Genomic DNA, 27,697 nt, shown 5'->3' with positions numbered 1-27,697 from the left:
CGCACTCTGCTGTTGCCACCTTGAGATTCTTGATTGTGGAGCAGAGGCTCTGCGTCCTCGTTTTGTACTGGGCCCTCCAACTACTGGCCGCACCCCAGAAGGCCAAGGCTGACCTGCTCTTGGACCGCTCTCCACGGCCGCAGGACACGAGCCGCTCGCGAAGGGCGGGAGCTGCCGGGGAGCCAGCAGTGGGCCCAGTCTTGCTGCAGACGTGGGTGCACTGAGGTCTGGAGAGGGTGGGCTTGGCTGCTATGGGTGAGTGACAGGGACATTATCTTCACAGGGGACGGAGAAGATAATGCTTCCCCAGCTCGGGCCAGCTCTGAGCCCAGACCCAGGAGAAGCCAGGGAAGGACACAGGTGCCCAGGGAAGCCGAAGAGGGGTCCTCGGGGCTCAGTCTCCGTGAGCAGCTGCAGCCTCAGGCTGAGCTAGCTGCTGGGGACCTCAGGCTGGAGCGGTGGCCCAGGGCCATGGCCGTGGGGCGCCTTCAGCTCTGCTGCTTCTCTGTGGCCCAGGGGAGTGGGGAGCAGGCAGGAGGTCTCCCCGGGGTCCAAGTGAGGAAAAGGTGGTGAGGGGCGAGGGGAGAGGGCAGGAGGGAGGAGGGAGCCGGGCGGGCTCGTGAGACCCCCACGCTCATCTGCTCTCCATCAGGATAGGACGAGGACTGAGGTACAGTGCTCCCTGACGGTTAGCCCCAGGTCCACCTGCAACCTCAGCCATCATGGCCACCGTCACTAGGATCAGCAATGTCGTCTTCCTATGTCAGAGGGAGGAGAAGGAGGAAGCGGAGTGGACAGGGGACACGCGCTCACGGCATTACACGGGTTTCCCATTAGCTGATAATTTAATCTCTATCAGGATCCTTATTAAAATGAGAGACCAGGACTCAGAGAGGGGCGAACAGTGTACTCCAGATGAAACTTGTGCAAAAGCAGCCAAGGCTCAACCCCACACACTTCTATTTTTGTGATCATTTCTCTTGATGACACGATGACAATTACTGCAAAGCCTCCTTGTGAGGATCCATCTGCACAACCCGAGGGGCTCAGCTGTCACAACCATGGGGACCCTGTGTGTCCCAGCAGGTCCTGGCTGGCCCCAGGTGCCCTACACGATGGTGGGCCCCGGGAAGGTGATCAGTCGTGGTCTGGGAACTTGGATCAATGACCCTGGACGCAGAACGGTCAGCATTTCTTTTCAGGGCCTGTGCAGGGAGCTTGCTGGGGGGTGCAAGAGGCTGGGGGAGTGCATGTGCTCGGGGTCCAGCTGAGAATCAGACAGGAACGAGGCTCCACGGTGGGACCCAGCGTGTCCTCCACGATGTCTTCCCCTCTAGGCCTGAGAAGGTAGCACCAGACTCCAAGAGAGGGACGAAGGACCTGAAGAGCAGGCACGATGCACCCTGCCCTGGGCCTCCACCCGGCCTGTCAGGAGTGGAGAGAGTGGGGCTCCCAGAGCCTGAGCCCAGGAAAGCTGACCAGACAGAGATGGGGCCAGAATCCCCATCCTGGGAGGTCCAGCTGGGGCAGATGGCCCCCTCGGGCAAGGTGCCTCAATCCCAGTGCTATTGACTCAGGGGGCTACCTGTGGCCTTCCCTGACTTGGGGGTGCTGTTCTGTGCACTGCACCTGAACATTCAGCCACATTTCTGCCCTCTATCCACTATATGCCAGAAGCCCCCCTCCCAGATTGTGACCACCAAAAATGTCTTCAGTCATTATTAAATGTCCCTTGGGAGCAGAACAACCCAAGTGTCCATCATGGACCATTGTGGGAATCTCACCTTCACTGTGACCTTGGAGAACCTCGTGGTAGAGGATGCAGGATAATACTGGGGTGGGATCCCAACAGTGACGAAGGAGGCTGAACTCATTGCTTTAGAGGATACATCCGCCAGCCACTTGTCCTCCTTTTCTGGGAAATAAAGTGAGACAAAGTGAGATATTTAAATGAAGAAGCAAAACATGAGGGTTTTCTTTAAATTTAGATTTCAAAATCACACAGTCTTACCACTGACGATGACGAAATATCCTGACAGACAGATGAATGGACAGACGGATGGTACGAGCAGATAGATTATATCCCTAATTCTTTTTTTTTGCATACTTCTTTTTCAAGAGTGGTTTCTCCCTTTGCTCTGTGTCAAGCCCCTTCCTGTCAGGAGCAGACCAGATGGGGCTGGGGTGGTGGCTCAGTGACAGAGCGCTTGCCTAGCATGTGTGAGGCTCTGGGTTCCATTCTCAGATTCTCATCACCACATATAAATAAACAAAATAAAGGTCCATTGACAATGAAAAAATATTTTTAAAAAAGTAGATCAGATGTGGGTGGTTGACAAATCCCCTGGGTGGTGAGCGCCAGAGCACATGCCCAAGCAGGAAGCTGAGAGCTTATGGGGCTGGGTCCCAATAACTTAGAACTGGGGCTTCCAGAGTAGGTGGAGGGACCCAAGAGGGGCCTGGAGGAGGGAGGGCAATGTCAAAATCTTGGGAGGACAGAGGACCTGCAGAAGAGGCCCAGAGCATGGCGAGGCGGCTGTGTGTACTAAGGAGGAGGGAGGGGGAACCTGGGGTGGTCTTGCATGGAGTGGGGAGCACTGAGATGTTGGGATGACGAGAGTCCTGCAGGATGCTGTCCCAGGAGGGCGCTCTAGATGTGCATGTCCTTGAGCAATAGCTGGAGAGAGTCTATCCCTAAATGGTCTCTCTCCCCACGGCCGCCCCTTCTCCTTTCTGACCTCAACCTGTGAGCAGGGGCTGCATCCGTGCAGGCTGGGTGGTAAGCCAGAGACCTGCAGTTGGACTTGGAAGGGCAGCACAGCCAGAAGCTGAAGGCCTCCTTCCTGCCCTGAGAATGGGGCTTCCTCTTGTTTTTCCGAGCTCCTGTCCCAGTTCCTCTTTCCCATTCCATCCATCTGTAATCCACCCGTTGTTCCATCCAAACATTTATGCAGGGTGCACCGAGGGGCTTCATTCAGTTCTTGGTGGTTGATGGGACAGGTGTCTCCTCTCAGGACTGATACTTCTGGGGGACCCAGAACCTATGGAGGCCGTCAAAGGCTCATCCACCCCTAATATTGTAAGCTGGCTGAGCACCACTGCAGGGCCCGGCCTCCCGACTCCCAGGGTCCCACACCTGGCATCTCCTTCCCTCAGACCCTGAACACAGGCCCTAGCTACTGGCTCCTGCCTTCTGCCTCCTCCAGCCTCAGGGAGACCACCGGGCTTCCAGACCACCTGATGCCGAAGGTGTCTCTGGTTCAGGCTCTTCAGGGTGAAGAGGAAGCTGACTGTGTTTCTAGGCTGCCTGACCTGGAGGCTGAGTGGCCCCCACACTGTGGAGGCACCGTGGGGAAGTCTCTGAGTGTGCAGTGTCAGTGCGAGGAGACGGTCAAGAGCTTTACCAAATCCTGGTGCAGACCTCCATGCTTGCCACCTTGGAATCAGGCTGTGAAGGCCAGAGCATCGGCAGCCGAGTGTCCACCACGGACCACTCTGGGAATCTCTCCTTCACCGTGACCTTGGAGAACTCAGGGTAAAGGGAGCAGGACGACATTGGTGTGGGATTGCAAGAGTGAAGAAGGAGAGTGAGCTCCTGGCTTCCTGCTGACCTCAGCTTCCTGTGTGACCCTGACTCTCTGGTCCTGTTTTCCAGGTTCAAGTGCTGGCTGGCCCCTCCTGGCACCGGAGAGGTTGAAGTCGGAGCTGGACTCTGCAGAGCTACCCAGGAAGTGTCAGCTCAAGAGACAAGAACTGGGTCTGGAGTTTGTGTGTCAGAGATGCAGGGCTGAGTGTGTATAATGTGGGGGAGGGGTGTGTGTGCATGTGCAAGAGGGTGAGAGGAAAGCATGCGGGAAAACACAAATGTGTGTGTGTGTGTGTGTGCATGGGAGTGAGTGTGTGAGTGTGAATGTGAAGTGTGTGAGATGACTTGTGTTGAGTTTAAGTGTGAGAGATGTGTGACTGTCAGTGTGCTGAGTTGGGAGAGTTTGCATCTGTGTGAGTGTGTTAGAGTATATGTGTGTGTGTGTGTGCGTGTGTGTGTCTGCACACCAGGGGGTAGTGGTGGTGTGTGGATGCCTGGTTGGGGTTAGGGTCTCCTGACCTTCAACACTTCTGTTTCCATGAGAAGGGCCACGAAGTTGCCTGATGGGAGGAGTCAGGGTTCTCTGGTCTTGGTTGATAAATCTTCCCCTGGTCCCAGAGCTGAGCCTCTCCTGGGTTGGGCCTGACCAGCTGCTTCCCTGAGGGCCCTCTGGTTTATGGAGTGGGACCATCAGGGCTGAGCTCCCAGCTGGAGATTCAGCACAGGGCCCTGGGCCTCCACTCTTCTCCTCAGCCACCCCAGCCTTCAGGATGGACAGCTCTGCTAGGACACCCCACCCCCCACCCTGGCAGTGGGCCCCAGAGCAGCCAACACCAAAGGTAAGGTGACTCCACCCGTGTCCCCTGCCTCTGCAGAGCTTCTTTCCAAGGCCGGGGCTTCCCAGACAGGTGCCTTTGGTTGTTCATTCACTTGATAAGTGTTTATTTGCTGTATTCCAGAAACCAATGCAAATTTTAGGGGCGGAACAGTTAAAAAAAGAAAGAAGGTCTTGATCTTGAGGAAGTTTCATTAAATAGGTGTATTTAGGTAGTGTCCAGATGGATAAAAACAGAGACAGACAGCTTAGATGGTAGAGATGGATGGATGGATGGAGAGAGAGAGATAACAGATGGTAGACGACAGAGACAGGCAGAGATGTGTCTTAGAGATAGATATGATAGAGGGTGATTGTGGGAAGCCATTCTTGCACGTGATTGGGCACCTCCCTGACTGGGTGTGAGGCATTCTGGCTAAACTGTGTCAGACTAATCCCCACCCTCTCTAGGTGTGAGAGCCCATCGTGTAGGGGTGTGACTGACCATTGACCCTGAGACCAATCACTGACCCTGACCTTGGAATGCTGTCCCTCTCGACCTTCATTGGATAGAATTTTCCCCTGAATTTCTTGTTCCCCAATAAAAGGCCATCCGCTGGCGTGCTCTCTCTCTCTCTCTCCTGCTAGTCCTGAGTAAGCCTTGCTGCCCCACCGGGTGGTTCGAGGCAGGAGCCAGAGGGAGGGCCGTCTCAGACCTGGTCAAAGAAAAAGGTAATTGAGTTTTGTGTGTTTATTTTGATCTCACTAGTTAACTTCGATGCTATGAACCTCTAATATGAAGCCAGCGTGCTGGTCGCGCGGCGGAGGTGATACAGATGGATGGACAAACGGATGGATGGACAGTGACAATAATGAGACAGACATATGTCATATGGGTGGATAGATAGATAGATGTGCTATGATAGATGATAGAGATGGAGGGATAGTGAGGTTAAAGGGTAAAAGTAGACACACATCTATGGACAGATCGGTGAATAGAGGGAGCTTGTCAACTAGTGAATTTACCATGGAGACACATAAAGCTGGCAGGTGTCAGGGCGTGGAAGGTAGGGAGACGGGAAGATGATGGGGCATGACGAGGGCCTTCAAGGAAACACAAGAGGATCAAAACCCAAGGGCCGTCTTAGGCTGCGTTGCCTCAAGTCATCCTGAGACAAGGGCTCAGGGGGAGTTAGTTGACTAGAGGTCATCTCAGGGAGCAGGACTGTTAGGTGCAGGACAGGCTGGTCTTCAGGTCATGCCAAACAAAGTTAGCTACAGGATGACCCGGCTTCTCAAACCCTCTGTCTGATTCTTTATCACCTGTTTGCTTCAAGCCCAAATGCCCAAGCTTCCACTGATGGCTGAACACTTAACTCCCCTTGTGCCAACAAGGCAGCTTACAGACCCAGAAACCCCATCAGATTTGGGCTATAAAAACTCCCTGTGCCTGTTCCTTCCCTTCATCATAAAGTTCATTCAGACTCAGGTGGGTAAAAAATTTCTAATCAAGCTTTTAACCAGCTTCTCCTCAGGAATTACCAACTCCTGGCTACTGATGATACCTCCAGTCGAGACCTATGCCGAATGGACTGACGTCATCATGGATCTGTGGTGGCTAGGAACCTTCATTAATACTGGTCTTCTCTGCCCTCCTGTGGGGGCTCCTTACTTCCCTCCTCTCTTTCTCCCTCACCTCCCCATTTCAGCAGGAAGCAGCCAGAATGAGTCGATGCCCACTCTCATTTAATAAAAGAGGGGGGAATGTTGGGAGTCCTCCCGGCTCCAAAGACTAACTTCCCCATCCCCCAAGAAGAGCCATCCAATGGTGAGCCCTGCTGGCTCATATGATCCTTACCCACCAATCAGACTAGCCCTGCTGGCTCACATGATCCTTACCCACCAATCAAAAGGCACCCCATGCCAACTGTCAAACCCTTCAACCAATAAACTGTCATAACTGTCAAACCACCCCCAGCTCTATAAACATGCAGAGCTGTTCCTCAATAAACGGGCATTTTCTCCGACGGCAAGCCTTGATCGTTCTTTCAAGGACGAGGACAGAAAAGCCCACGAGACTGTGGAGGAGTCCCCAGCCCTGCGGAGCCTGTGGGCAGAGGCCCTCTGGGGTGTGAACTCCGCAGCCTCCTGCCTGCCCTGCTCGGCAGGTCATGCCCACAGATAGATGTGGGAGCTTGAGGGGGGACGGCGACAGCTGCTGGGAGCTCCAGTGGGCAAAGGGGACACGGGACAGGGCACCAACTGGGTGTGCCCCAGGGGCTATTGGTGAGGATGAGGGACGGCATTGGTCAAGCCCTATCGTTGGGGGCTACAGAGGTGGAGAGTGCACAAGCGCCCAGCTTGGGAAGTGGACACTGCTCTCGGGCAGCTGGAATGGGCACAGTGTTCTGGGACCCAGAGGTGAGGGCACTGGCCATGAGCTGAGGTTGGAGAGGTCACCCGCTTGGGTTGAGGTTCTTGGGTGGTTTAAGAAGAAGGGCGGCTTTCATGGCTGGATTTAAAGAGGAGTCAAGACTCTGAGTGAGGACAGATGCTAAGGGAACATTTTGTCCTTGAAGTTGTTCCCCAGCAAGAGCTGAGCTCCTTTGAGTGTCCCCAAGTAGGGAACCAAAACACGAACTTAGAAAGCTAGAGACAGGATCCCTGCCAGGAATCCCACATCTCCTCTCCATTCCTCAAACCACACCCTCCTGCATCTTCTAGATCCTGATGCTCAAGGTCGATTCCCGAGTTGAAGGACAGGAGCTTGCGCCCCTTGGCTTGGGCTGCCTGACCCTGGCACCACCAGGTTTGATGCTGAGGCTGGGTTTTAAGGGCACGAGATCAGAGCTTAGAGAGAGGTAGGGGAGAGGAGGGGCCTGGGACTCCCCTGAGGAGGCAGCGCACGTCTGGTCACCTGTCCCTCTACATGTCCCGTTCAGTGACATTGACTTCCTACTCCTCTGTCATTGCACTCAGAACACCCTGCTGTCTCTGTGGTGGATAAGGACATAGCTTAAGGGGTTTCTGCCATTATGGCTTTTACCCTATAGGTCATTGGAATGATGTGAAGATTTTGTCAGATTTTAAGACTATGTATCCTGCCAGGTGTGATGGCGCACACCTGTGATCTCAGCTACCTGGGAGGCTGAGGCAGGAGGATTGCAAATTCAGGGCCAGCAAGTCGGGACAACTTAGAAAGAGGCTGTCTCAAAGGTAAATACTTTAAAAAGGGGCTGGGGAATGTAGTTCAGTGGCAACGCTCCCCTGTGTTCAATCCTCAGTATAAAAAAGATGTATCCCAATTATGCCATCATGAACCATCGAGTGAGACCCAGTGAGACAAGCTTGGCCAGGACACCACTGATCCCCTGTTTGCCAGGCACCTCCTGCCAGAGCAGAGCAGATCTCTTCTCAGGGAGATGGTGCTGTTTTGGGTTCTCACTCTGACTTGGTGTCCAGCGTTCTGAGGACCTTGGCAGCCCTAACATGGTGTGTGCATTTCCTTCTCTTCAAGAGCAATCGCTCTTGTCGAGGCCCATGTGACCCTTTCGAGAAGGGCAGGGGGTCATCATTGTACATACCTGCTGTGGCCTTTTGGAGAGCTTCCCCAGGGAGACCAAGGCGCACTGGTCAATAACTGGGTCTGAGAATGGTCACGGGTCTGAACACCGAACAAAGGATTATGATTTTTCTATTAAAATAGCCCTCTGCTCGTCTCCTCTGCATCCCTTTGGTAACATCTCTCTTGCCCCTGGGAATGCCGTGGCCTGTCCCCCACTGTAAGGGCCTCTGAGTCAGGGCTCTGCTGTTTCTCTGATCCAGCTGCCCTGTTGCGAGCACGTCTGTGTTGCCTCTGGTGATTAAGCAGTGCACCTGGCTCCTGCTGTCCAGGGGAACCACCACCCTCAATGGCACTAGCCTGCTCCTCTATCTCCCTGTTCTCATCCTGGCCCAGGAAGGTGGCCAGTGCTGAGCTGCCCCGAAGCCCAGGAGATCTTATTGTCTGCTCTTACCTTGGTGACACGAGCAGTCCCCGCCACTTCCAGGAACACAGTCTCATCTATGCATCTCTGAGACCTCCATCAAATGGCAGTGGGGACGGTGTCTTCCTGAACATAGTGTCAAACAGGTGCCACCAGATTTGCCTCCAGGTGTTCTTGGTGTTTTAAGCAGGGAGTAGAGTTTATGCTCACAGAAGCCTTGTGCAGGCTGAGAACGAGGTTCTAGTCCAGAACTCTTGGAATGGCCTCCAGAACAATCAGGGGGCTCTGTTCTGTCCACCAGAAGCCAGAGAGTGGGCCCCCCGTGCACGATCCCTTCCCGAAGTCAGCCCGAGACACAGCCACGTCCGTGGCCTCCCACACCCAGGAGCTGGACAGAAACACTGACCTCTGCTTCAGGGAGGACCACGTTTCTAAAATGTAGCAGCAGCAGCAGCCGCTGAAGAGCACAGGAAGCCGCCTGTTGGTCACCGATCATCAGTCACCAGCAGACCTTGAATAAACTACCAAACTCACAGCTTAATCTGTATCCAGCTGCCACCCGCTGCCACCAACTGCAAGGAGTCGGGTGTAGTTTTCAGTGTTTCAGGCTCCCCAGGTAGAAACAGGGTGAAATGAACATACACCACAATATCAGCCTAGACACGGCCACCTGGGGCTGCGGTCAGGCTAACTGTCCTCCTGTGTGTGAACCAGCTTCAGGAAAGATTCCCTAGGGAACATGAGAGCAGCTGAGCCATTGTCTTCACACCTCCACAATCTCCAGAAACAGCAAGGAAACAGCATGGGGAAAAGAGGAGGGGGGGGAGGGAGGGAGAGAGAGAGAGGGAGGGAGAGAGGAGGGGGACGGGGAGGGAGGGATAGAGGAAGAGAGAGAGAGGGAGGGAGGGAGGGAGAGAGAGAGAGAGAAAGAGAGACAGGGAGGGAGGGAGGGAGGGAGAGAGAGAGAGAGAGAGAGAGGGAGAGGGGGGGAGGTGAGAAGGTGATCAGAATCCTCGTGTTAAAAATACAAGCAAGCTGATGTGGTAAACCACCAACAATATCAGATGTGTATAGCGTGTGTGTGTGTGTGTGAGTGTGTGCATGTGCGTGTCTGTGTGTGTGTGTGTGTGTGTGTAACACTCCCCCTGCACCAGGGCTACCGGAGCATAGCGCAGTTATCCCCTTCCTGAGGGAAGTTGCGGGATGGAAGAGCTGAGCCCCTATGACAGGTGGGTGACTTGGAAGCACTAGTGTGTGTGCATGAGTGTGAGTGTGTAGTGTGTACGTGTGCATGCACAAACACACAAGCAGGGGTAGCTCTGTATGAAAGGCTCCTCTCTGTGCCCCACCCTGACAATCTCAGGACTAAACATCTCCAGGGAAGTGGGGGGACACTGAGTCTCAGACTCTTGGCTGCCTCCTGATCCCTAAGGGGGCTCTGTCCTCCCTGCAGAGGAGCCCACGGCTCCCAGGCCTGTCTCCTCCTCCCACTGGGGAACAAGACCCTCAGGACCTTGCTCCCTGCTCCCAAAGGCTGTCTTGGGCCTGGGTCCCCATGGACATCAGCCTGCCACGGACGGTCCTGAGGCACCAGCCGGGTCGCTGTGGTCCTGGGGGCTTCCGAATGGCCCCAGAGAGACAAAGAGGAGCCAGCCCTGCCCCTCATGCAGGGCTTCCTGTCTCCTGGGGGACCCTGCCAGTCCCTCCAGGTGACCTGTCTCAACTTTTCTCTGCCACCTTTTGCCACAGAATCAGAAACCCAGAGAATCCCCTGAAAGTGCGTCCCCTTGGGCAGAGGACCAGTGGGATAGAAATGGGCTCTCGGCTGCTGTGGACCAGGGCTGCTCCACCTCTGCAGATGATGCTCTCTTAGCTCCACCCTCCCTCAGGTGGTAAGAGCCAGATCCAGCGCCTCCACCTCAGGGCAGGGCTGGTGTCGGGGATTGCAACTCTAACTGCCTCTAGGTTCTCTGAGCTCCTGCTTAATGACAGTTCTCTCCTGTGCCCGCCGTGGACTCCCCTGGAGAGTGGGGAGCTGACCTCCCACTGACGTCTCTGGGTGTGGGAAGGGAAGGCCTGCTGACCAGCTGGCTTTGCGTTAGGCCAGTCTCCTCGGGGTCTACCTGGTGTCCATCTCTCTAGATCTTTTTTCCTGGGCATTCCCTCTCCCACACAGGGCAGTCCAGTTTTGGGGCCATAGACGTGGCTGAGTGGACACAGAGTTCTGCCGTTCAGTGGGCACTCCACCCACCACCCCTGTTCCCAATAGAACCCTCCACAGGCACCCAGGGGCCTCCCACATCCCTGGCCCAGCACAACCAGAGAGGACACCACGGATCCCAGCCCAAACCATTGGTAAGGCCTGCCTCTGGGACCACACCTGGGTGACGGTGATGTGGAGGGAGAGGGATAGGGACAGCGTCTTCCTCCTCCGGACATGGCCAGGCTGGGTGGGGTGTGGAGGGACCTTGACACTCTCTTCACCATGGAAAGAGAAGCCTTGGTCACAAGTGCCAGCCTCTATGTAAACCCAGCCCCCTGAGGCTGGTGGCACCTGAGCTGGGTGTCACCAGCATCAGCAGCCAGGAATTCTAAGGCTGAAGTTTTGGAAACACTGGGCAGGGCCAGTTCCTCCCTCTCAGAAACAAAGTGTCCCTGCCCTTGCGGCAGACAGTGCTGACATCAGACAGATGGCCATGTTCTGGAGCCCTGTGCCCGGATCCTAATGGTGAAGAGTGAGGTAGCACTTCCTCCCCGAAATGCCAGTCCCTGCTGGAACCCTCGGCTCCCTGTCATTCTCCTGGTGGCCGAGCCCTTTCTAGTCCACTGTCTCAGGTCCAGGTCAACTCTGAATCTGAGAGTCATGGCACTGGTCCTTGGAATGGGGCTGACCTGTCCTGGTTTGGTCTTTATGTAGATGGTTGTGTCCACAGAATCTGGACATAAGGAACTGGAGAAAGCAGAGCAGTCCAGGGTCCCCTCTGGAAAAGTGACTTACTGTGTGTCACTGTGTCACCCTCAGGCCTCTGTTCAGCAGCACCCACTTCCTACTCCTGGTATTTCTGGCGTCCGTGCTCCTGAGCATGCCCAGTGCTGTCCTCTGGGTGAACAGACCTCAGGGATGCTCTGGGATGAGTCAGAGCCAGCAGGACTATGAGAACTAGTGACATCCCCCGTCCAGGGACATAGGCCCTCTGGTGGGTTGGATGACCTTATTGCCAATAAACTTTGCGTCACTCTCCACGTATCTGTGAGAACACTCGGTCTATAAGATTCTTTAGCACCTTTTCTTGTGCATGGTCTTTATCCTCCTAAAGTGCACCTAATCAGTAGGTGCTCCCTGAAGGATGACTACACCTCAGCACCCTGTACGCACCTGCCAGCTTAGCCCTGGACCAAAGTCACCACTCTGAGTCCCCTGGAGCCTTCAATCCCACCAGCAACGTGGCCTTGCACCTGGTCCACTGTTTGCACAGGTAGAGGTGGTTCTGAGACCCACCCTTGACCTTCACTCCCATAACGACCCACACTCCTCAACTCTGGGGACAGTGTGCACATTCTCCCAGTTGCTGAGTACGTCTATTCAGTTACCAGGTCTGGTGTTCATGAGCTCACTCGGAGGTCAGGGGCCCACTGTGTCACAAGACTGACCTGGGTCATATCCATGCTCACTGGTCTCCACGAGCTCACTCATACCAGTGGACCAAAGCACCATGTTGACCTTGCTGGTCACCCTGTCTGTTTAAAACAGTATCCAGGACTCCCCCTAAAGTCTCATGAACCCTTCTTCATGCAGACAAATTAGAGCTGGTGTCAGCATGCTTGAGAGCAGGACAGTCAAGACCTATCCTGAAAGATGTGGGCAGCACAGCCAGATCCTCTTTCTTTCCTCAAGTGTGTGCTGGGACACCCTCCCTTCCAGGGCTGGGGGGTTTTGATCCAGCTCCATTTTGGACACTAACTGATGTCCATGACATCGCTCGTGTTGGGTAATGTTCTAGTTCACTTTTCTGCTGAAGGGCTGGACCTTGCTTCCTCCTTCAGAAAAAGGGAAACCAGAGGCTGCCCATCAGTTTCAGTCCAAGGAGCAGTGACGACCTTGCCAACACCCAAGGTCTGAGAGCCACACTATTCCGATGGTCCCTCAGGTCTGCCTGCCCGCTCCTGGATCCCCTCACTCAGTTCTGTGACAGCACACACTTACTGGAAGCTGGCCCTATGTCAAGCCCTGATTGTGGCATTTGAGTCCAGGGAGGAATAAATATGGCAAGACCCTGCTTTTATAACCTCAGATTCTTTTCTGAAGACAGAAATAATTGACAAATACGAAATGCACAAAGTCAGGGGCTGGGGCTGGGCTCAGTGGTAGAGTGTGTGCTAGCAGGCGAGAGGCCCTGGGTTCCATCCTCTGCATGAGGAGGAGGAGGAGGAGGAGACGGAGGAGGAGGACAAGGAGGATGGGGAGGGAGAGAGGGAGGGGAAGGGGGAGGGGGAGGGGGAGGAAGAGGGGTGTTCACCACCCTCCCTCTGCCACCAGCCCTAGAGGAGGAAGACGCAAGTCCCTCTCCCTCTCCCTCCACATCACGGCCACCTTCACTCCCATAAATACCCACATTCCTCAACTCTGGGGGGCAGTGTCTACCCAGCGTCCACCCACCATGAGTGCCGGCCCCTCCATATCTAGATTTGGGGCAGGAGGACCAGAAGACAGAGCTTCCACCTGAGGGATGAGGACTCAGCACCAAGAGGGGACACCGGGGACCCTGTCTGGGGTCACAGTGTGAACGAGCCCAGTTGTGTGAAACCAGAAGAAGAGCTGGGGACCCATCAGACTCAGAGCACCCTGGATGAAGAAGCTCCACTGAGGTCACTACTAGAGCTAGAGAAGACGGACAGCTCTGGTGCCACTCCCAGGACAGTCCATCACCACAGGCTGAGGGGCCCTGGTCCCCGCCTCCTTTGCCAGGTCAGACCAAGGGCTGGAGTGAAGTGGTCATGGTGGCTGCGTCGTGCATTCCTGAGCAGCACCTTTCTGTCCAGCAGGGCATCCTCAGGTCGAGCTTGGGCTAAGCCCTAGACTGGGGTCCCCAGCAGCTGGGAAGGAACCCCAAGCTTCAGTGGTGTACTGCAGATGTGCCCAGCAGCCTGAACTCACGGTCAGAACAGAACCAGGCAGACACAGGGCCACCACCTGTATGTGCCAGAGGCACTGGGTCCCGGGTCCAGCAGGATCCATCCCATGCCAGCAGGCAGTGGCCCCCAGGTTCCTCCACTCCTGAGCCCAGAGGAGGCGCCCTCCCTGGACGGTCCCCCCGCATGAAGGCACAGGCAGAGACAACCACACTTAGCTCACGCTCTGAAGGCTTTCCAGAGTCCCTGTGTGCACACGTGTCAGGGGACCTGTGCTGGGGACGAGGGTTTCCCTCATGGGGGCTTTGCTGTCACCTGGGAGAGGCCTTGTCTCAGATTGGAGTGTGGGGCTGGGGGACAGCCTGGGCTGGGATGAGGGTGTCCCTCTGTGGTCATCATGGGGAAAGCTACCGGTGCCTGGTGCATCCCCTGGGCCCTGTGAGTGAGGACCCCGGTGTCCTCATTTGCTATGGCCACCTAACAAAAGGCCCAGACTGAGGGTTCGGCAGCAGGAACTGCCCATCTCAGTGCTGGAGGCTGACGTCCTGACCCAGGTGTGGGCAGGGCTGGCCCTCTGAGAGGGTGAGGAAGGGTCTGCTACCCCAGGCCCCTCCTTGCCTTGCAGGTGGCCGTCCCTGGGTGTCTTCGCATCACCTTCCCACTGTGCGTCTGGGTACACAGCTCTCTTTTCCATGGGGACACAGTCACTTGGGTTAGGGCCCACCCTAAAGACTTCTTCATAACTTGCTTATCTCTGTAAAGACTCTGTCTCCAAATAGGTCACATTCTGAGGTACTGGGGACAAGGACTCTGTTATGTGAATTTGTGGGGGTCACATTCAGCCCTGACACTAGGGCTGGGGTCCTGGGTGAGGCTGAGGGAGCGGGCTCTGTGGACCACGATGGCTTCTTGGGGTGGCTCAAGGGCCTTGGGAGAGGCCCCTGGTGGGGCCTTCGGGTGAGGAATCTGCTCCTGGGCCGCTGGGTTCCACTATCCCCTGTGCCTTGGGCCTCTCTGGCGATGGGGACACCCTATATGGGGCGGACTCTGGCATGTTGAGATTGTCCTTCCTCTAGGAAGCAGGTGGGTTAATAAAGGGAGACAGTTACCTGTGGTCCCCAAGCCAAGGACAGGGCGTGGGAACCCCTTCCAGGTTCAGTCTGCAGCTCTGGGTCCAGGAGGCTCTGGGCGAGACGCCCTGCAGCTCCGAGTCTCTTTCCTACCTGCCTCCTGGACTTTCCTGTCTCAATAACAGACCAGGAGGAAAGTGGCCCTCAGCCTCCTCATAGGTAGAGTCCTGATGGGATGCCACGGGGGGCTCAGTGTCCCCCACTGCAGAAGCCACCAAGGCACGGCCATCTCCCCACCTGTAAGTGCCACCCCACCCAGGAGTGAGCAGCATCAGCCTGAGGCCACGACATCTGGGCAGTGGAGAAGAATCCCACCTCCCAGCAGGCAGGAGCTGGCAGTGTCCCCTTCTGCAATGAGAAAACTGAGCGAGGACACACCTGCCACTCAGGCTCCGACCTTCCCAGCTGTGGAGGCCCATTGCCACAGGCAGAGTCCTCCCTGCTGTCAGGCGCCTCTCACCCACCTCCTGCCCCTGGCCACCTGTGGAGGGGTCCTGGCAAGTGCCTGTGTCTCAGAGGGGATACTAGGGCAGTGCCAGGAGAGGCCTCTCAGGTCCTGCCATCTCACAGAAGTCACAGGCTCTGCTTAAGGTCATTTGGTGGCAAGTGGACAAGCCACATGAGCATCTAGCCTCCTGCTTCTTTGTGTTATTCTGGGCACTTGAGCCTGCAGCAATCTCTTTGGGATCATGGGGCCAGGTGTGGTGGCTCATGCCTGTAATCTCAGCAATGTAGGGGGCTGAGACAGGAGAGCTGCAAGTTCAAGGCCAGCCTCAGCAACATAGTGAGACTCTGTCTCAAAAAAAAAAAAAAGAAAAAAAGAAAGAAAAATGACTGGGGATCTGTTCAGTCCTCAGTGTGTGTGTGTGTGTGTGTGTGAGTGTGTGTGTGTGTGTGTGAGTGTGTGAGTGTGTGTGTGTGTGTGTGTGAGTGTGTGTGTGAGTGTGTGAGTGTGTGTGTGTGAGTGTGTGTGTGAGTGTGTGTGTGTGAGTGTGTGTGTGAGTGTGTGTGTGTGTGTGTGTGTGAGTGTGTGTGAGTGTGTGTGAGTGTGTGTGAGTGTGTGAGTGTGTGTGTGAGAGTGTGTGTGTGTGAGTGTGTGTGAGTGTGTGAGTGTGTGTGTGTGAGTGTGTGTGTGTGTGTGAGTGTGTGTGTGTGTGAGTGTGTGTGTGAGTGTGTGTGTGAGTGTGTGTGTGTGAGTGTGTGTGTGAGTGTGTGTGAGTGTGTGAGTGTGTGTGTGAGTGTGTGTGTGAGTGTGTGAGTGTGTGTGTGTGTGAGTGTGTGAGTGAGTGTGTGTGTGAGTGTGTGTATGTGAGTGTGTGTGTGAGTGTGTGTGTGAGTGTGTGTGTGAGTGTGTGAGTGTGTGTGTGTGTGTGTGTGAGTGTGTGAGTGTGTGTGTGAGTGTGTGTGTGTGTGTGTGTGTGTCTGTGATTGTAGACACACATACATTATTTCTGAGACTGTCCCCATGATCAGGCAGGAAATCCACTAAACGTGGCCCTCTCTCACATTCCCCTGATCAGCTCAACAAGATGAACACCAGAGTCTTGGGTCTCCTCAGGCCGTAGTCTACCATGACATTGTCATAGAATTTGTTTTCTCTTTTTGAGAAAGGACCTCACTATGAGGCCTAGGTTGGCCTAGAAACCCTGGGCTCAAGCGATCCTCCCAACTCAGCCTCTCAGGTAGCTGGGATTATAGGTGCCTGTCACCTTGCCTGGCTGTTAGAAAAATGTCCCCAAGCTCTGCCAGGCTGTGTGCTCACCTTCCAGCAGTAGAACCATCAGGCCTCTTGGGAGGGTCCTCCTGTGGCCAGGGGGAAGGAGGAAAGTGAATCTCCTGGGGCACAGCAGGAGGGGACAATCTTGGGACCTCAGAGCTAGTGGGGGCTCCCTGGGGTGGGTGGGTGCTCTGACTCAAAGGCTCAAGCTGCTGGGTGACGTGTTACACGTTAGGATGAGGGCACCCTGTGCTCACACGGTCACTCTATGCCAGCTGGGGACACTTATCACAGGCGTGTGGAGGAGGGGGAGGGTCCCTGCAGCCTTGCTGGATCCTTGCTCAGGGCCACAGGGGCTACACGGGAGGCAGGGATGGTCACGGCCTGTGGACATCACAGTCAGATTGAGGACACATTTCCAGGACCAGGAACCATTCAGGACTCTAGGGCCACTGTGCCAACCTGGGGTCAGGCCTAGAGCTGGCTCATGGAGGGGCAGTTCCAGGTTGGCCTCCCACGGGGCAGGCCCAGTGCTGAGGACGCAGGCTCTGTGTGCCCCTCCCACTGGTGACATCCTGACCACAAGGAGGAGAGGAGGAGTGACAGGGCCAGAAGGAAGCCTGGCCCTGCAGACCTGGGGTGAGGGCAGTCCTGCCACCTTGGGCCCAGGCGGGTCCCACACACCACACCTTCCCCTCCCTGGCTTTCATAGGACAGCACAAGCCCAGGGCCACCTCGGGGGCCGCTTGGCCCCTGCATCTTCTCCATTTTCTCCCCAGCCCCAGGAAGAGACTAAAGAGGACAAGTGGGAAGCAGCTGCCCCAGAGAAAAGCAGAAGTGGGGGCCCTGGAGACTGACCCTCCCCAGGAGGCTGGAGCCTGGGTCCTGTGGGGCTTGGTGCCCGGAGGTGACATCTGTGCAGGAGAAATGAGCCCCAGGGGCCTGATGGCCTGGCCCCCCTTGGCTCTGCTGCTTCTCTGGCTCCCAGGTGAGGGCCCTCTGTCCAGAGACGGTCTACAGAAGGGAGGGAAGGCAGGAGGGGGGCCAGGAGGCGTCCCGTGAGGAGCCCCAGCTGCACGTCTCTGTGCAGACGCAGAATGGGGTGCGCTGGGTCCATGATGTAAGATGGACCTGCCAAACACCACACCCCTGGGAGGGAAGGGGCAAGGGGCTCCCTCTGAGCCCACCTGACCTTGGAGAAGCCAGTGTGCTGCCCAGGGCAAAGGGTGTCCCCAGGAGGGGCCCTGAGAGAGGTCTGGGGGAACCAGGACAGGGGGGGCAGGGCGGGGTGGATAGGGGTGGGGTGGAGAGGGCACCAGAGCACACCTGGGGCCTGTGTTGGGGAGGCCCTCAGGTCCAGCAGTTTGGGGTACAGAGGAAGGAGGGGACCGAGGAGGAGAAGGCCTCCATCTCAGGGACAGGTGGGTTCAGCCAGGGCAGCTGGAGGCTGGGTGGGAAGAGTCCTGCTGGAGGCCCAGGGGTCAGTGGTCCCCAGGAGGGGAGTTGGGGACAGGAGAGAGGGAAGGGCAGTGGGCAGGGATGGAGGAGATTGTGGGAAGGCAGGAAGGAGACCTTCTCCCGGCGGAACTCCTTGGAGGGCAGTCTTCCCATGCAGGACCAGACCTCCTCAGGTGTCCCTAGCAGCATTCATACTGCGGTCTTGTTGGAGGCCCAGGACAGGTTTATTTTATTTCATTTATCTTACATGCAGGATATCTTAGAACTTTTGGATGCTCCTATCAGTTCTGTGCCTTCTCTAGTAATATTTGCAGTGTAAACACAGTGACTCTGGGGAGCTGTGGCTTTGTGGATTCACTAGGGCCGGATGTCTGCCCATGGCCAGCGTCTCTGTTGATTCCCAGGGTCTTCCTGTGTTTTCATGGCATCTGCATGGGCCGAGGACAGGGGGCTCCTTCCTGGTACCTGTTTCTCTGTGGGCCCTTCAGCCCAGGCCTAGTGCAGACCCAATGAGCCCCTGTGGCTGTGCTCATCTGCCTGGCCCTGCCTCAGGGGACGATGGCCAGTGGTCCCTAAGAGGAGTGAGGAAGCTGTCCCCCCATATCTCTTCACAAAGCTTCTCTCCCTCCCTCCTCTACCTCCCCCCCCTCTCCGCCCCACCTCTATGTCCCCCTGTCTCCCCTGCCCTGTCTCTCTCTCCCTCTGTTGGGGATGTAACCCAGGGCCCTGTGCTATAAGCAAGGGCTCTACCCTGAGCCCCACTCCAGCCCCCACAGAGCATTTTAGCACAGCAGCAACAGGCAAGAGAGAGCTTTTCCTGATCTGAGGAGCTGATTTTCTTTCTTTGAACTTCTAAGCTGGTGAATTATAGAAAGAGATTTGGCCCCAAGTATATTGGCCCAGGTGGGGTGATGCACACCTGTAACCCCACAACTCGGGAGTGTAAGGCAGGGCCATGGAAGTCAAGGCCATCCTCAGCAGCTTACTGAGACTCTGTCTCAAAATACAATTTTCAAGGGTCTGGGGATGTGACCTGATGGTCCAGTGTCCCTGGGTTCAATTCCTAGTACCCGTCCCCCCATGCCCACCCTTACACAGAGACAGAGTTGGCCAGATTCCCTCTCGATATACAATGCTGAGTTCATGAAAAACCTTACAGGGATTTCCCTGGTTCAGTATTTTCTGTAAAGTTGAGTGAATTGGAGCTGTGTGTGTCCTGAAGGGGTTTTGCTTTTGGTATTGGGCCTGAGCCCTGAGCCTCAGAGTGGCCGGGGATCACTCTATGCTGAGCCGCATCCTGGCCTGAGGTTTGAGAGAACTGAGAGAACCGTCTGTCAACTGTGCGGCTGTGGTCATTTTCTGGGGCGGGTGGGGGTGGGGTGGGGAGGACTCCTTGGTGACTCTCATTAATGTCCATCTGTTTTGAGAAGCCCCTCTATTTCTGGCTTAGGTTGGTCATTTGTATTTCGCTAGAAAATAATTCAGTTCCTCCAGGTTACAGAATGTAGAGACTCGGGGTGATTTTCCTTTCCCTTGTGCTCTGCCCTCCTCCTCCTCCTCCTCCTCCACTGTGTCCTCCTCCTCCTCCTTTTCCACTATGTCCTCCTCCTCCTCCTCCTCCACTGTGTCCCCCTCCTCCTCCTCGTCCTCCTGCTCCACTGTGTCCTCCTCCCCCTTCTCCTCCTACACTGTGTCCTCCTCCCCCTTCTCCTCCTACACTGTGTCCTCCTCCTGCTCCACTGTGTCCTCCTCCTCCTCCCCCTTCTCCTGCTCCACTGAATACTCCCCCTTACCTCCTCTTCTCCTCCTCCTCCACTAGACTTGAGGTTTAAGGAGAATTTAGAGCAATCGTGGGAAACAGGACTGGGTGTGGCAGGTGAGGGGGAGGCCACAGGTCAGGGCGAGGACCAAGAACCTCATGAGGGGACCCAGCAACCCACAGCAAGGAAAGGAGGTGACAGGGGAGGTGGGGACAGGAGAGGTGGGGGACAGTGTTAGGACTAGGCCAGGGACAGCATCCTGATGAAAGAGGGCTGGGGTTGACATTCATTACTAACTACTTAATATGTGCCAATTTTAGTGATTTGTGCTTTTCTGGAAAATCACACATTCATCCAGGTTACACATTTATTTACAGAGAGTTTCTTTTTGGGAAGGGGCACTAGGGATTGACTCAGGGGCACTCTGACACTGAGACACATCCCCAGCTCTATTTTGTATTTTATTTAGAGACAAGGTCTCACTGAGTTGCTTAGCACCTTGCTTTTGCTGAGGCTGGCTCTGAACTTGAGATCCTCCTGCCTCAACTCCCAAGCCCCTGGGATTATAGACACGCGCCATCACACACGGCCTATAAATTCTACAAAGTCCCCTCTGGACCCTTAACTCTCTCTACCTGTGATTACTTCCTCTCTCCATTTCTCATTTGGACTAGACAGGGGTTACCTGGTTTTGTGGGGTCACATCTGATGGAGCTCCTGTTTTCTTGGTCAAGGGCACTGAGCAGCAGCATTTCCTGAGTGTCACTAACATGACCTGCAGACGGTTGACAGCCAGGACGGCTCTTTCCCTCCTCCCTCCTTTGTTTCCTGGGGCTGGTGGAGCCTGGGCCTGCTGCATGCTGGGCAGCCTCTCCACTGACCTGGCCCCATCCTAACATGATCTTCCATGAACCCCCCAGATGCCATGTCAGGTTGGCATGGTCACCCACCACTTTGTGGCTGGCATCTGAGGTGCAGAGAGGTCAGGCCCTTGCCCTGAGCACACAGAGGATGCAAACTAGAGCTGAGGTCCGAGCCTGGGTTCATCTGAGGACCCTGTGGCTTCACCTCGGCAGTTGCTACTGAGCTTCTCAGAGAATGTCCCACCTGTGACAGTGTCACAAGGGCTTCTCTGCAGGGGACCTCACCCCAAGGCTGGGAGAAGGGGTCCTACTGGCCCTGGCAGAGGGATGCAGGGGCTACTGGGCAGCTGTGGGCAGCTGTGCTCTGAGGGTGCGGCCACAGTGGTCTCCCTGTGCCAGGCGCAGCAGGCACTGAAGGGAGGAGGAGGAGGTCGGGTCCCCCGGGGCTGTGCACTTGGGGGTCCCACAGTCTCAGGTGGGGGATGTGCACTCAGGGGTCCCACCGTCTCAGGTCAGGCCTAAGGTCCTGAAGGCCTCCAAATTTTGTTTTTCAGACTGTGTTCCTCTGAGTGGCCCCAGCAAGGTGACAGGCATCGTGGGAGGATCCCTGATGGTACAGTGTCAGTATGGGGAAATGTTCAAGGACAATGACAAACTGTGGTGCAAAAAATCAGTTTTCTATTGTTATGATATTGTGAAGACTAGAGGCTCAGAGGGAGAGGTGCGGAGCGGCCGAGTGTCCATCAGCGACCACCCTGCAAACCTCAGCTTCACAGTGACCATGGAGCGCCTCACCCTGGAGGACGCAGGCTCCTATGAGTGCCAGGTGGACACACCATGGTACGAAGGCTTTGACAGGTTCTTCAAGGTTGAGGTGGCCGTGCTGCCAGGTGAGCCCCTCCCACCAGCGCCTGGGCTGCCTGGACCTGGACACCTGGGGAAGAATCAGAAAGCAGCAGCTGGAGCCTGGGAGGGAGTCCAAGGGGGGGAGCAGCCCACAGCCCGCCCAGCCCTGAGGAGCTGCCAATCAGGGAAGGAGGCGAGAGCAGAGCCTGCAGGGGAGAGAGCCACTTCCTGCCCTGGGCCCTGGGGACAGGGACAGGCAGAGCTCTGTGTGGACACCCAGGGCGGAGCAGAGGGGCAGAAGTCCTGGATGGTGCAGTGGGCAGAGGCAGCACAAGTGACAAGTGGTCTTTGCAGTTAGATATCCCTGCAGCATGTGGCTGTGATGGGAGGGGGACGAGACTGGGTGTGGGGAGGTGACCCTGGGGGTCTCAGGAGGCCATGGCCCTCAGAGCAGGACGGAATCAGCCCTGCTGGGGGTGGTACCTGTGTCCTGTACAGAAATGTCCCCAGGGTCCTGGGGAGACTTTGGCCCTGGGCCACTGCCCGCCCCCTTCCTCAGTGAGCATTTGGCATGAAATCAGGCCCAAGGCATCCGCCAGTGGTGGGTGGGTTGCAGGACAGACCTCTGGGTGTCATTGTAGATTTGCCACCAGCAACGTCAGGGACACTTACAAGTGTCACTACAGCGAAGACCTTGACAACCACAAGCAGAACACAAGCTGCACTGTCCACCAGCCTGGCCACAGAGAGTGCCACCCCTGGTCCCAGGAGCCAGGACCTCGACCATGGCCAGCACCCAGGGTAAGTGTCCTGTCCCTGACTGGGGTCTTCTCCACGGGGGCTGTGTGGTCACTCGGGGGAGGGAGTCACACACCTGCTGGCCCAGGCCTGCTGACCCTTGGCCCCAGGCCCAGGTTGGAAGCTGCAGTCTGTGTAACCTGGTTTGGGTCACTGAGGCCACCACACTGGACCTGCCCCAGGCTTCAAGAGAGGCTCAGACCAAGGAGGGGCTGGCAGAGGGGGAGGCAAGTGTCCACCCATGAGGGCTGGGGCTGTCCTGCCAGACGCCCAGAGCCCCACACGCTGTCCTCCTTGGCGCCTCCTTGGTTGATGACCCCAACCTGCTCCCATGATCATCTCACAGACTACATCTCACAGGTGACACAACCTCACCTGTCACATGGGCACAGGTGTGGGGCTGGGCTGGGCCTGCGTGATCCCAGAGTCTGGGGCTCTCCCCTCTAATTTGAGTGGGTCTCTATCTGGGGGGTCCTCAACCTCACAGAGAATCTGAGCACATCTGTGGACTCCTCAGAAAAATGCAAGCAGGCACAGGCCATTTCTGGGGGTCATGGGCTCCACACCTGACCTCACCCAGGGGGAGCAGTTGGCTCCTGGTGCTGACCACTGCAGTCCTTGCAGACCCACAGGTTAAGGGCTCTGACCCCAGGACCACACACAAGACACCAGCTGCACTTTGGGGCAGCCCAGGTCCCAGCACGTCTCATAACTGGCTGCAAACGTGGGGCTCCTGTGGCCCCTGGGGGTCCGTGATTCATAGACTCAGAGCTCTGCAAAATAATACATAAGAATACAGCCATTCCCTCCCTAGAAAAGACATGGGGGAGGAGGGCGTGCTCTTGGTATTTCCAGGATTCAGATCAGAGTGTCTGTGTGTGCACAGGCCTTTGTGAAAGCAGGTTTCTGGTGTGTGTGTGTGTGTGTGTGTCTGTGTGTGCATGCAGACACCTGTGTGCACACACAGCACACCTATGTTGTTCCACTGTCTCCCTGGGCCCCACTCTAACAGTCCAGGTCTGAAACCTTCCAGGAGTGGGAGTGGGACTGGCTGTTGGGTCCCTGGCTTTTTGTTGACTTCCTGACCAGGTGAGGGTCATGTCCTCTCCAAAGGAGACCTGTGTCTCACCTGGGCCTGTCTCCACCCTCCCTCTGGGACGGGACCCTCACAGCATTTGCTTCCCCTATAGAAGGGCACCTTCACTTGGGTCACCTACCCCCTCTCTGCTGTGGATGGTCTTGGGACACTAGCTCCTCCATCATGGTCCTGGGGTCCTTCTAAAAAGGACCCATACCACTGTGCAGGCTTCCTGACTCCTAAAGGGACTCTGCTCCTAGTGGACCTGGTGGTCCTAGGTCACAGCATCCCTTGTGGAGCCACAGACCATCTCTGCTGTCATTTGAAGTCACTCTGGCCGTGTCCCTGCCCAGGGCCCTGCGTCTCCGGTTTCCCTGTGTCAATCTCTACACAGTAGGCCTCACTGTGATTGTCCCCAGGAGGGACAGGGAGCAGGAGGAGAGGATGGTGCATGGACTGGCCCTGCTGCAGGGTCCTCCCAGGAGCCCCCACCCTCCTCTGGAACGCAGTCCTCCCAGTGGAGTGCTCCTGCCACAGTGCACCTGGAGATGGGTGGGGTGAAGTCCTGCTCAGGCCCAGCTGTGGCCAGGAGACTGCTGGATGCAGGACGTCTGTCCAGCAGGCTCCGAGTGACCTGCCTGGGGGAGTCAGAACAAACCAGGGGCAGAGTGTGCTGACCTGTGCCTCCCCATCAGCCCTGACCACAGCCTCCAGCCCTGAGAGCCCCACAAGCACCCAGGGGCCTCCCATGTCCCTGTCAACACCCACCTGGCCCCTCACGACCAGAGAGGACACCCCCAGTCCCCACCCACAGCCTGGGTAAGGCCTGTACTCAGGGCTCTGCCTCTGGGTGGTGAGCGCTGTTGAGGGGCCTGGGGGGCACTTGGGTCTCCTCCTCTGGGTCCCGCCAGCATTCGCCAGTCCCACCCTTAACCACGAGGCTCCTACTAAGTGCTAGATGATCTTCTTGGCATTGGGACACAGTGGCCACCACCCAGACAGTCGTGCGTGGCCTGCACTGTTCTGTGGTGGGTTCAGGAGTGAACAGGTCAGCACAGTCGGTCTAGACACAGTAAGTGGGGCTGGGCAGACTGGTCCTGGGTGGGGGTGAGAGTGGAGGGGGTGGGGGATGGGTCACGGGACAATCAGGGGAGGCCTTGCTGACCAGGGCCACGTGAGTGGAGCCTGCAGGGCTGGGGACAGGCACCTGGGATCTGGAGAGAGTGGCCCAGGCAGAGGGAAGAGAGAGCACAAATGTCCTGCCCAAGGGCCCCAGGCCCTGCTGGGCAGGGAGCAGGTGCTTGGTGGCCCTGGCACTCTCTGCCTTCTGCCTCCCTCCCCGCGCCTGGTCACAAGTGTCAGCCGGTTTTCCTGACCCGGTCCTCTGAGGCAGGTGGGGCTGAGCTGGGGCTGGGCCATTCCGTCAGCAGCCGGGAGTCCACAGCCCCTGCGGCCTGTACAGAGACGGCCATGGCCTCTTGTTGTGGGTGAACACACAGTCCCCTCTCCCTGGAAGGTGGAAATGCCGACACGTGGCAGGTTGCAGACCCCCACACCCAGGGGTAACCCCCAGATGTGGCAGGGGAGGTAGAAATCCCTCCCTGGTCCCGGGTCCCTGCTAGACGCCTGGGCTCCCCTCACATCTTTCCTGTGCCCATGCCCTTCCTACATGCTGAGTCCAGGGCCCTTCTTGGGGTGTCTAGTGGGGACTGAGATGTTTAATGTGGGACTGCCTTGGTCAGGGTTGGTCTTCATGGGGACTCCAGGGGACACAGGACCTGGGTGTAAGGGACAGAGGCAAAGTGCAGGGCACTGGGGCCTCCCTGTGAGGAGACAGCTCACGGTTCCCATGTCCCCCGCAGGGCCCTGGTCATCAATGTCCATCTCCTGCTCCTGGCCTTGAAGGTGCTCCTGCTCCTGAGCATGCTCAGTGCTGTCCTCTGGGTGAAGAGGCCTCAGAGAAGCTCCAGGTTCAGGTGACGGCAGCATGACTGTGAGAACCAGTGACCTCTGCTGTCCTGAGGCCACCTCCAGGGACACCCCCTGCTGGAGGAGGGGACAACTCCTGACTTATCTGCATTTCTATTAGAACCCTCTGAGGCCTTTGTGACTTTCTAGAAGCCTTTCCTTGGCTCATCACACACATGGACAGGCGTGTCTAGTGCGTGCACTTCCAGCCAAGGCCACTGCAGCCCGTGTGCCCAGCCTGTCACGGGCACCACTGACGTGATGCAGCCCTTCTGGTCTCTTGTGCCTCCTTCCTACCCTCCTGGGCGCCCTAACAGGGCTGCATGCTCCTCCTCCACCTCCTTGAAGGTCTGCACTCCCATGCGTATGCTCCCCAGGGCGCAAGGTTTAGCTTTGCTCATTGTTGAACTTCACATAAACAGGATTTTATGTTCATGTTGGTCTTCCTCCTCCTGGTGTCGGTGATGGGACACAGGCCGCGTGCAGCTTGGTGTCCATCTCTGAGCTACACCCAGCCCTGATGCGCCCTTGAGTCCCGAGTCCTGTGATGGCCACTGGTCATTGGACCTGGGGACTCGTCCACGTGGAGGTGTTGCTGCCCGGATGTGCCGGGCGTTTGTTTCTTCTTTCTCTTCTCGTCCTTTTCTCTCTTCCTCCTGTCCCTTGTCCTCTGATGCGTCTCCTTCCCCTCTCTCTCCCCCCACCCCCTCTTCCTCTCCTCTCCTCTCCTCCTGTCCTCTTTGGCCCCCCTCTTGCTTTCTCTATCCCCCTCCTCTTCCTCCTCCCCCCCATCTTCCTCTTCTCCTTTTTATTTATTGAGTTTTTGCCTCTATCACTCACAATGCTGCCCCCAACATCCCTGACCCTGTTCCCTGGCCCATGTTCCACATGTCTCTGGAGCCTGGCCCTAGGCCTTACTGCCCCTGTGACTCCACTCTACCAGGCCCTTCCCATCCACTTCCAGGTCACTGTACCCACCCCTCCCCCAGCAGCCGACCCCTCCCTGAACCTGCCAGACTCCCCATTCCTCCCTGTTAGTGGGTGGGAAGGGCATCTGGCTGTGTCCATCTGTCACTCCTGCCCACCTGTGTGACTTAGATTTCATCTTTTGTCCACTTCTATTTTCTGTTGTGGGGCTGTGTTTTCATATTGATTTTAGATTTGTAGAAATTCTTTACGAGTCCTTGGTTAGTTACATGTGTCCTAAATATCTTTCCCCAGTTTGTTGACTTTGTGGTATCTTTTGAGAGAATAGACTTTTTTTTTTTTTTTTTTTAGGACTTGAGATTGAACCCAGGGCTTCTCACAAACTAGGCAAGTGCTCTACCACTGGGCTATGCCCCCATCTCGCTTTTAAAATTTTATTTTGAGACAGGGTCTCACTAATTTGCCCAGACTGGCCTCAAACTCAAGATCCTCCTGCCTCAGCCTCCCAAGTGGGATTACAGGTGTGCCCTATCATGTCTGGCTTCCAGTTTTAAATGTTAATGTTTGGGCTTTGGATGTGGCTCAAGCGGTACTGTTCTCGCTTGTCATGTGCGGGGTGCTGGGTTTGATGTTCAGCACCACATAATAATAAAATAAAGATGTTGTGTCACCGAAAATTAAAAAAAAATTCTCTCTCTCTCTCTCTCTCTCTCTCTCTCTCTCTCTGTTTAAAAAATGTTAATGTAGCAAATTATTTTATATTTTCATTTATGCTTTATATTTTTGTTCTTGCTTAACAAATTGTTGGTACCCTAAAAATTTTTTAATTCCTCCATACTCTTCTAAAAACTTAGAAATTTCCCTTCACAGGAAAGTCTTTACTGTCACATTTCACGACTAAACACTCAGGGTCACTCCAGGTGAACTGGGCTGCACGAAATAATCACACACACACACACACACAGAGATACCTTTCTTTGTGTGTGGGGGGGTCCTGTGATAGCTCTAAACTCAGGAGTCCATGGAAAGAGAGAGAGCACAGGGCTGACCCCTTTTACTGAGAAGCCTTTCCAAGGAGGCAAGGGGTCAGATTTCAGGGGCTGAGTCCAGCTTCCTGATGTCTGCTGTCAGCTGGAGGATCATTTGACACATTTGCATGTCTTTATTCCACCCCTCCCTTCTCCCTGCTGGGCAGTTTGGCAAGAGCTTGAGGGAGGCCTTCTGTCCCTGTGCCCGATTCTTGTCCCCCCACCCTGGGCCTTGCAGTGGCTCTGGGCCCTCTGCCCAATTCCTGGGTGAGCTGAGGCTGCAGGGCCTTGTGGTCCTTGTTTTCCTAAAGTCCTGCAGTCTTTCCTGGAGAAGGAGGGCGTGCAGGGCACCCAGGTGATCAAACGCAGAAATGAGCACTGCAGGGGACAGGGGCGTGGGAGGTGGCCCTGAGGCTGCTGTGTCTCCTGAGATGGTGACTGTGTGAATCCCGGGGAGTGAAGGGGTACAACAGGGAGCTGTAGATGAGGAATGACTTGGAAGAACCCCACCCCACCCTGTTCCCTTCCAGCCAATGAATATCCACTGAGCATGTCCCAACTCTGCAGTGTGATATGGGGAAGCAAGAGCCTTTCCCTCTGTGGGGAGC

At 56.1% G+C, this 27,697-nt stretch overlaps 1 protein-coding gene across 1 annotated transcript in view; it reads left to right on the top strand.

Annotated features, from left to right (window-relative positions):
- Window positions 1-16,953: 16,953 nt before the first annotated feature.
- Window positions 16,954-27,697, top strand: part of LOC124105951 (CMRF35-like molecule 8) — a 29,153-nt gene continuing 18,409 nt past the window's right edge. The window contains exons 1-3 of the mRNA XM_058585285.1: window positions 16,954-17,351; window positions 20,999-21,334; window positions 21,932-22,091. Of these exons, the coding sequence (XP_058441268.1) occupies window positions 17,291-17,351; window positions 20,999-21,334; window positions 21,932-22,091 (557 nt within the window). The 5' untranslated portion in view covers window positions 16,954-17,290. The remainder of the gene's footprint in view (window positions 17,352-20,998; window positions 21,335-21,931; window positions 22,092-27,697) is intronic.

Source organism: Marmota monax, unplaced genomic scaffold (genome assembly GCF_021218885.2).
Source record: "Marmota monax isolate L192 unplaced genomic scaffold, Marmota_monax_Labrador192_F-V1.1 WCK01_AAM20220418_F8-fsc00475, whole genome shotgun sequence".
In the NCBI taxonomy this organism is placed as follows: domain Eukaryota; kingdom Metazoa; phylum Chordata; class Mammalia; order Rodentia; family Sciuridae; genus Marmota; species Marmota monax.
Note: the sequence above shows the minus strand (reverse complement) of the source record. Positions and strands in the feature narration are given on the sequence as shown.